Source organism: Salmo salar, chromosome 06 (assembly GCF_965601325.2).
Source record: "Salmo salar chromosome 06, fSalSal1, whole genome shotgun sequence".
Classification (NCBI taxonomy): domain Eukaryota; kingdom Metazoa; phylum Chordata; class Actinopteri; order Salmoniformes; family Salmonidae; genus Salmo; species Salmo salar.
This window is the reverse complement of record NC_138296.1, coordinates 1,727,123-1,737,500: the sequence shown is the minus strand read 5'-3', so window position 1 is coordinate 1,737,500 and position 10,378 is coordinate 1,727,123. Positions and strand designations below refer to the sequence as shown.

At 46.9% G+C, this 10,378-nt stretch overlaps 1 protein-coding gene across 2 annotated transcripts in view; it reads left to right on the top strand.

Moving 5' to 3' along the window:
* The window catches only part of nubp1 (nucleotide binding protein 1 (MinD homolog, E. coli)), a 40,777-nt gene that overhangs the window by 9,314 nt on the left and 21,085 nt on the right, over nt 1-10,378 (top strand). For both annotated transcript variants that reach the window (XM_082976226.1, XM_082976227.1), the window contains exons 8-9: nt 3,501-3,611; nt 4,074-4,176. In XM_082976226.1, coding sequence (XP_082832352.1) covers nt 3,501-3,611; nt 4,074-4,176 — 214 coding nt within the window. The remainder of the gene's footprint in view (nt 1-3,500; nt 3,612-4,073; nt 4,177-10,378) is intronic.

The window sequence follows — 10,378 nt, the reverse complement described above, 5'->3', positions numbered from 1 at the left end:
TAAGCACTGACTGTCTGATTAGATTAGGTTGTTATGACTGGGTAGTCTAAACCAGGACTTTATCCTGTCTGATTAGATTAGGTTGTTATGACTGGGTAGTCTAAACCAGGACTTTATCCTGTCTGATTAGATTAGGTTGTTATGACTGGGTAGTCTAAACCAGGACTTTATCCTGTCTGATTAGATTAGGTTGTTATGACTGGGTAGTCTAAACCAGGACTTTATCCTGTCTGATTAGATTAGGTTGTTATGACTGGGTAGTCTAAACCAGGACTTTATCCTGTCTGATTAGATTAGGTTGTTATGACTGGGTAGTCTAAACCAGGACTTTATCCTGTCTGATTAGATTAGGTTGTTATGACTGGGTAGTCTAAACCAGAACTTTATCCTGTCTGATTAGATTAGGTTGTTATGACTGGGTAGTCTAAACCAGAACTTTATCCTGTCTGATTAGATTAGGTTGTTATGACTGGGTAGTCTAAACCAGGACTTTATCCTGTCTGATTAGATTAGGTTGTTATGACTGGGTAGTCTAAACCAGGACTTTATCCTGTCTGATTAGATAGGTTATTTGTCACATGCACCGACTACAACAATATAGTGTAATGATGAATACAACAGGTAAATGCTGACTTTACAAGCCCTTAATCAACAAATGCCGTTTTAAGAAAATACCTTTAAAAAAAGTAAGCGATAAGAATAACAAATAATTAAAGAGCAGCAGTAAATAACAATAGCGGGGCTATATACAGGGTATTACGGTACAGAGTCAATTTGGAGGCTATATACACAGGGTATTACGGTACAGAGTCAATGTGGAGGCGATATACAGGGGGTACCGGTACAGAGTCAATGTGGAGGCGATATACACAGGGTATTATGGTACAGAGTCAATGTGGAGGCTATATACAGGGTATTACGGTACAGAGTCAAGTGGAGGCTATATACAGGGTATTACGGTACAGAGTCAAGTGGAGGCTATATACAGGGTATTACGGTACAGAGTCAATGTGGAGGCGATATACAGGGGGTACCGGTACAGAGTCAATGTGGAGACTATATACAGGGGGTACCGGTACAGAGTCAATGTGGAGGCTATATACAGGGGGTACCGGTACAGAGTCAATGTGGAGGCTATATACAGGGGGTACCAGTACAGAGTCAATGTGGAGGTTATATACAGGGGGTACCGGTACATGTAGGTAGAGTTAAAGTCCATATGCATAGATTATGAACAGAGAGTAACAGCAGCGTAGGAGGGGGGGCGCAAATAGTCTGGGTAGCCATTTGATTAAATGTTCAGGAATCTTATGGCTTGGGGGGGTAGAAGCTGTTTAGAAGCCTCTTGGACCTAGATTTGGCGCTCCAGTACCGCTTGCCGTGTGGTAGCAGGGAGAACAGTCTATGACTTCGGTGGCTGGAGTCTTTGACCATTTTTAGGGCCTTTCTCTGACACCGCCTTGTATAGAGTTCCTGGATGGCAGGAAGCTTGACCCTGGTGATGTACTGGGCAGTACGCACTACCCTCTGTAGTGCCTTACGGTCGCATGCCAAGCATTTGTCATACCAGGCGGTGATGCAACCCGTCATGATGCTCTCGATGGTGCAGCTGTAGAACCTTTTGAGGATCAGAGGACCCGTGCCAAATCTTTTCAGTCTCCTGAGGGGTATAGGTTTTGTCGTGCCCTCTTCACGATTATCTTGGTGTGCTTGGACCATGTTAGTTTGTTGGTGATGTGGACACCAAGGAACTTGAAGTTCTCAACCTGCTCCACTACAGCCCCGTCGATGAGAATGGGGGCGTTCTCGGTCCTCCTTTTCCTGTGGTGCACAATCATCTCCTTTGTCTCGATCACGTTGAGGGAGAGGTTGTTGTCCTGGCACCACACGGTCAGGTCTCTGACCTCCTCCCTATAGGCTGTCTTGTCGGTGATCAGGCCTACCACTGTTGTGTCGTCAGCAAACTTAATGATGGTGTTGGAGTCGTGCCTGGCCGTGGAGTCATGAGTGAACAGGGAGTACAGGAGGGGACTGAGCACGCACCCCTGAGGGGCCCCCGTGTTGAGGATCAGCATGGAGGATGTGTTGTTACCTACCCTCACCACCTGGGGACGGCCCGTCAGGAAGTCCAGGATCCAGTTGCAGAGGGAGGTGTTTAGTCCCAGGATCCTTAGCTTAGTGATGAGCTTTGTGGGTACTATGGTGTTGAACGCTGAGCTGTAGTCAATGAACAGCATTCTCACATAGGTGTTCCTTTTGTCCAGGTGGGAAAGGGCAGTGTGGAGTGGCAATAGAGAGACTGCATCATCTGTGGATCTGTTTGGGCGGTATGCAAATTGGATTGGGTCTAGGGTTTCTGGGATAATGGTGTTGATGTGAGCCATGACCAGCCTTTCAAAGCACTTCATGGCTACAGATGTGAGTGCTACGGGTCGGTAGTCATTTAGGCAGGTTACCTTAGTGTTCTTGGGCACAGGGACTATGGTGGTCTGCTTGAAACATGTTGGTGTTACAGACTCAGACAGGGAGAGGTTGAAAATATCAGTGAAGACACTTGCCAGTTGGTTAACGCATGCCCGGAGTACACATCCTGGTAATCCGTCTGGCCCTGTGGCCTTGTGAATGTTGACCTGTTTATAGGGTGATCACACAGTCATCCGGAACAGCTGATGCTCTCATGCATGTTTCAGTGTTACTTGCCTCAAATCGAGCATAGAAGTTATTTACCTCGTCTGGTAGGCTCGTGTCACTGGGCAGCTCTCGGCTGTGCTGCCCTTTGTAGTCTGTAATGGTTTGCAAGGCCTGCCACACCCGACGAGCGTCAGAGCAGGTGTAGTATGATTCGATCTTAGTCCTGTATTGACGCTTTGCCTGTTTGATGGTTCGTCGGAGGGTATGGCAGGGTAGTTTAACCAGGACTTTAGCCTGTCTGGTTAGATGGGTGGAGTTATGGCAGGGTAGTTTAACCAGGACTTTAGCCTGTCTGGTTAGATGGGTGGAGTTATGGCAGGGTAGTTTAACCAGGACTTTAGCCTGTCTGGTTAGATGGGTGGAGTTATGGCAGGGTAGTTTAACCAGGACTTTAGCCTGTCTGGTTAGATGGGTGGAGTTATGGCAGGGTAGTTTAACCAGGACTTTAGCCTGTCTGGTTAGATGGGTGGAGTTATGGCAGGGTAGTTTAACCAGGACTTTAGCCTGGGTTATGGTGCCTGATTACAACAAACCCTCCTCCCTCCATGTCTCTCACCCCTCCTCCTTCCCATCTCTCTCACCCCTCCTCCCTCTTTCTCTCTCACCCCTCCTCCCTCCCTCTCTCTTTCACCCTTCCTCCCTCCATGTCTCTCACCCCTCCATGTCTCTCACCCCTCCATGTCTCTCACCCCTCCATGTCTCTCACCCCTCCTCTCTCTCTCTCTCTCACCCCTCCATGTCTCTCACCCCTCCATGTCTCTCACCCCTCCATGTCTCTCACCCCTCCTCCCCCCTCTTTGCCTCTCCAGGAGGTTTCTCTTCAGGATGTAAGAAAGGAGATCAGGTTCTGTCAGAAGGTCCAGCTGCCCATCATAGGAGTGGTGGAGAACATGAGTGGATTTGTCTGTCCCAAATGCAAGGTATTTATTTATTTACTTATATATATACACACACACACACACACACACACATGAATGCATGGCACACACAATGTGTAACTTTCTCTCATAAAGACCGACATCATTCATTGGCATGATGTGTAACTCTTTCTCTTCCTTGTATTTCTCCCCCATCTCTCCCCCTCTCTCTCTCCCCCTCCTCCCCTCTCTCTTCCCCTCCCCCCTCTCTCTCTTCCCCTCCCCCCTCTCTCTCTTCCCCTCCCCCCTCTCTCTCTTCCCCTCCCCCCTCTCTCTCTCTCCCCTCCTTCCCTCTCTCTCTCTCTCTCTCCCCTCCTTCCCTCTCTCTCTCTCTCTCTTCCCCCCCTCCTCCCTCCCCTCTCTCTCTTCCCCTCCCCCCTCTCTCTCTCCCCGCTTCCCTCTCTCTTCCCCTCCTTCCCTCTCTCTCTCTTCCCCCCCTTCCCTCTCTCTCTTCCCCTCTTCAAGAACACGTCTCAGATTTTCCCCCCCACCACGGGAGGAGCAGAGAGGATGTGTGAAGAGATGAACCTTACGCTGTTAGGACGAGTCCCACTGGACCCCAGGATAGGTACTGGACTACAGATAGCTGTGTTAGTACCAGTCCTACTGGACCCCAGGATAGGTACTGGACTACAGATAGCTGTGTTAGTACCAGTCCTACTGGACCCCAGGATAGGTACTGGACTACAGATAGCTGTGTTAGTACCAGTCCTACTGGACCCCAGGATAGGTACTGGACTACAGATAGCTGTGTTAGTACCAGTCCTACTGGACCCCAGGATAGGTACTGGACTACAGATAGCTGTGTTAGTACCAGTCCTACTGGACCCCAGGATAGGTACTGGACTACAGATAGCTGTGTTAGTACCAGTCCTACTGGACCCCAGGATAGGTACTGGACTACAGATAGCTGTGTTAGTACCAGTCCTACTGGACCCCAGGATAGGTACTGGACTACAGATAGCTGTGTTTGGACCAGTCCTACTGGACCCCAGGATAGGTACTGGACTACAGATAGCTGTGTTAGTACCAGTCCTACTGGACCCCAGGATAGGTACTGGACTACAGATAGCTGTGTTAGTACCAGTCCTACTGGACCCCAGGATAGGTACTGGACTACAGATAGCTGTGTTTGGACCAGTCCTACTGGACCCCAGGATAGGTACTGGACTACAGATAGCTGTGTTTGGACCAGTCCTACTGGACCCCAGGATAGGTACTGGACTGGGGATAGCTGTGTTAGTACCAGTCCTACTAGACCCCAGGACAGATACTGGACTACAGATAACTGTGTTTGGACCAGTCCTACTGGACCCCAGGATAGGTACTGGACTACAGATAGCTGTGTTAGTACCAGTCCTACTGGACCCCAGGATAGGTACTGGACTACAGATAGCTGTGTTAGTACCAGTCCTACTGGACCCCAGGATAGGTACTGGACTACAGATAGCTGTGTTAGTACCAGTCCTACTGGACCCCAGGATAGGTACTGGACTACAGATAGCTGTGTTAGGACCAGTCCTACTGGACCCCAGGATAGGTACTGGACTACAGATAGCTGTGTTAGTACCAGTCCTACTGGACCCCAGGATAGGTACTGGACTACAGATAGCTGTGTTAGTACCAGTCCTACTGGACCCCAGGATAGGTACTGGACTACAGATAGCTGTGTTAGTACCAGTCCTACTGGACCCCAGGATAGGTACTGGACTACAGATAGCTGTGGGTCTACAGCTCAGTCTACAGTAAGTCAGGTCTATAGATCCACACCACAGCTATGCAGTAAGTCAGGTCTATAGATCAACACCACAGCTATGCAGTAAGTCAGGTCTATAGATCAACACCACAGCTATGCAGTAAGTCAGGTCTATAGATCAACACCACAGCTATGCAGTAAGTCAGGTCTATAGATCAACACCACAGCTATGCAGTAAGTCAGGTCTATAGATCCACAGCTATGCAGTAAGTCAGGTCTATAGATCCACAGCTATGCAGTAAGTCAGGTCTATAGATCCACAGCTATGCAGTAAGTCAGGTCTATAGATCACACCAGCTATGCAGTAAGTCAGGTCTATAGATCCACACCACAGCTATGCAGTAAGTCAGGTCTATAGATCCACAGCTATGCAGTAAGTCAGGTCTATAGATCAACACCACAGCTATGCAGTAAGTCAGGTCTATAGATCCACACCACAGCTATGCAGTAAGTCAGGTCTATAGATCAACACCACAGCCATGCAGTAAGTCAGGTCTATAGATCCACAGCTATGCAGTAAGTCAGGTCTATAGATCCACACCACAGCTATGCAGTAAGTCAGGTCTATAGATCAACACCACAGCTATGCAGTAAGTCAGGTCTATAGATCAACACCACAGCTATGCAGTAAGTCAGGTCTATAGATCAACACCACAGCTATGCAGTAAGTCAGGTCTATAGATCACACCAGCTATGCAGTAAGTCAGGTCTATAGATCACACCACAGCTATGCAGTAAGTCAGGTCTATAGATCCACACCACAGCTATGCAGTAAGTCAGGTCTATAGATCCACACCACAGCTATGCAGTAAGTCAGGTCTATAGATCCACACCACAGCTATGCAGTAAGTCAGGTCTATAGATCCACACCACAGCTATGCAGTAAGTCAGGTCTATAGATCCACAGCTATGCAGTAAGTCAGGTCTATAGATCCACAGCTATGCAGTAAGTCAGGTCTATAGATCACACCACAGCTATGCAGTAAGTCAGGTCTATAGATCCACACCACAGCTATGCAGTAAGTCAGGTCTATAGATCAACACCACAGCTATGCAGTAAGTCAGGTCTATAGATCCACAGCTATGCAGTAAGTCAGGTCTATAGATCTACAGCTATGCAGTAAGTCAGGTCTATAGATCCACAGCTATGCAGTAAGTCAGGTCTATAGATCCACAGCTATGCAGTAAGTCAGGTCTATAGATCTACAGCTATGCAGTAAGTCAGGTCTATAGATCTACAGCTATGCAGTAAGTCAGGTCTATAGATCTACAGCTATGCAGTAAGTCAGGTCTATAGATCCACAGCTATGCAGTAAGTCAGGTCTATAGATCCACAGCTATGTAGTAAGTCAGGTCTATAGATCCACACCACAGCTATGCAGTAAGTCAGGTCTATAGATCAACACCACAGCTATGCAGTAAGTCAGGTCTATAGATCCACACCACAGCTATGCAGTAAGTCAGGTCTATAGATCCACAGCTATGCAGTAAGTCAGGTCTATAGATCCACAGCTATGCAGTAAGTCAGGTCTATAGATCCACAGCTATGCAGTAAGTCAGGTCTATAGATCCACACCACAGCTATGCAGTAAGTCAGGTCTATAGATCCACACCACAGCTATGCAGTAAGTCAGGTCTATAGATCAACACCACAGCTATGCAGTAAGTCAGGTCTATAGATCACACCACAGCTATGCAGTAAGTCAGGTCTATAGATCCACACCACAGCTATGCAGTAAGTCAGGTCTATAGATCCACACCACAGCTATGCAGTAAGTCAGGTCTATAGATCCACAGCTATGCAGTAAGTCAGGTCTATAGATCCACAGCTATGGAGTAAGTCAGGTCTATAGATCCACAGCTATGCAGTAAGTCAGGTCTATAGATCCACAGCTATGCAGTAAGTCAGGTCTATAGATCCACAGCTATGCAGTAAGTCAGGTCTATAGATCCACACCACAGCTATGCAGTAAGTCAGGTCTATAGATCCACACCACAGCTATGCAGTAAGTCAGGTCTATAGATCCACACCACAGCTATGCAGTAAGTCAGGTCTATAGATCCACACCACAGCTATGCAGTAAGTCAGGTCTATAGATCCACACCACAGCTATGCAGTAAGTCAGGTCTATAGATCCACACCACAGCTATGCAGTAAGTCAGGTCTATAGATCAACACCACAGCTATGCAGTAAGTCAGGTCTATAGATCCACACCACAGCTATGCAGTAAGTCAGGTCTATAGATCACACCACAGCTATGCAGTAAGTCAGGTCTATAGATCAACACCACAGCTATGCAGTAAGTCAGGTCTATAGATCCACACCACAGCTATGCAGTAAGTCAGGTCTATAGATCAACACCACAGCTATGCAGTAAGTCAGGTCTATAGATCAACACCACAGCTATGCAGTAAGTCAGGTCTATAGATCCACAGCTATGCAGTAAGTCAGGTCTATAGATCCACAGCTATGCAGTAAGTCAGGTCTATAGATCCACAGCTATGCAGTAAGTCAGGTCTATAGATCCACAGCTATGCAGTAAGTCAGGTCTATAGATCCACACCACAGCTATGCAGTAAGTCAGGTCTATAGATCAACACCACAGCTATGCAGTAAGTCAGGTCTATAGATCCACACCACAGCTATGCAGTAAGTCAGGTCTATAGATCAACACCACAGCTATGCAGTAAGTCAGGTCTATAGATCAACACCACAGCTATGCAGTAAGTCAGGTCTATAGATCCACACCACAGCTATGCAGTAAGTCAGGTCTATAGATCAACACCACAGCTATGCAGTAAGTCAGGTCTATAGATCAACACCACAGCTATGCAGTAAGTCAGGTCTATAGATCAACACCATAGCTATGCAGTAAGTCAGGTCTATAGATCAACACCACAGCTATGCAGTAAGTCAGGTCTATAGATCAACACCACAGCTATGCAGTAAGTCAGGTCTATAGATCAACACCACAGCTATGCAGTAAGTCAGGTCTATAGATCCACCACGCTATGCAGTAAGTCAGGTCTATAGATCAACACCACAGCTATGCAGTAAGTCAGGTCTATAGATCCACAGCTATGCAGTAAGTCAGGTCTATAGATCCACAGCTATGCAGTAAGTCAGGTCTATAGATCCACACCACAGCTATGCAGTAAGTCAGGTCTATAGATCCACACCACAGCTATGCAGTAAGTCAGGTCTATAGATCCACACCACAGCTATGCAGTAAGTCAGGTCTATAGATCCACACCACAGCTATGCAGTAAGTCAGGTCTATAGATCCACACCACAGCTATGCAGTAAGTCAGGTCTATAGATCCACACCACAGCTATGCAGTAAGTCAGGTCTATAGATCCACACCACAGCTATGCAGTAAGTCAGGTCTATAGATCCACAGCTATGCAGTAAGTCAGGTCTATAGATCCACAGCTATGCAGTAAGTCAGGTCTATAGATCAACACCACAGCTATGCAGTAAGTCAGGTCTATAGATCAACACCACAGCTATGCAGTAAGTCAGGTCTATAGATCTACAGCTATGCAGTAAGTCAGGTCTATAGATCCACAGCTATGCAGTAAGTCAGGTCTATAGATCCACAGCTATGCAGTAAGTCAGGTCTATAGATCTACAGCTATGCAGTAAGTCAGGTCTATAGATCTACAGCTATGCAGTAAGTCAGGTCTATAGATCCACAGCTATGCAGTAAGTCAGGTCTATAGATCCACAGCTATGCAGTAAGTCAGGTCTATAGATCCACAGCTATGCAGTAAGTCAGGTCTATAGATCCACACCACAGCTATGCAGTAAGTCAGGTCTATAGATCCACACCACAGCTATGCAGTAAGTCAGGTCTATAGATCCACACCACAGCTATGCAGTAAGTCAGGTCTATAGATCCACAGCTATGCAGTAAGTCAGGTCTATAGATCCACAGCTATGCAGTAAGTCAGGTCTATAGATCACACCACAGCTATGCAGTAAGTCAGGTCTATAGATCACACCACAGCTATGCAGTAAGTCAGGTCTATAGATCCACAGCTATGCAGTAAGTCAGGTCTATAGATCCACACCACAGCTATGCAGTAAGTCAGGTCTATAGATCCACACCACAGCTATGCAGTAAGTCAGGTCTATAGATCCACACCACAGCTATGCAGTAAGTCAGGTCTATAGATCCACACCACAGCTATGCAGTAAGTCAGGTCTATAGATCCACACCACAGCTATGCAGTAAGTCAGGTCTATAGATCCACACCACAGCTATGCAGTAAGTCAGGTCTATAGATCCACAGCTATGCAGTAAGTCAGGTCTATAGATCCACACCACAGCTATGCAGTAAGTCAGGTCTATAGATCAACACCACAGCTATGCAGTAAGTCAGGTCTATAGATCAACACCACAGCTATGCAGTAAGTCAGGTCTATAGATCAACACCACAGCTATGCAGTAAGTCAGGTCTATAGATCCACACCACAGCTATGCAGTAAGTCAGGTCTATAGATCCACAGCTATGCAGTAAGTCAGGTCTATAGATCCACAGCTATGCAGTAAGTCAGGTCTATAGATCCACACCACAGCTATGCAGTAAGTCAGGTCTATAGATCCACCACGCTATGCAGTAAGTCAGGTCTATAGATCCACAGCTATGCAGTAAGTCAGGTCTATAGATCCACAGCTATGCAGTAAGTCAGGTCTATAGATCCACACCACAGCTATGCAGTAAGTCAGGTCTATAGATCCACCACGCTATGCAGTAAGTCAGGTCTATAGATCACCACAGCTATGCAGTAAGTCAGGTCTATAGATCACACCACAGCTATGCAGTAAGTCAGGTCTATAGATCACACCACAGCTATGCAGTAAGTCAGGTCTATAGATCCACAGCTATGCAGTAAGTCAGGTCTATAGATCCACACCACAGCTATGCAGTAAGTCAGGTCTATAGATCCACACCACAGCTATGCAGTAAGTCAGGTCTATAGATCCACACCACAGCTATGCAGTAAG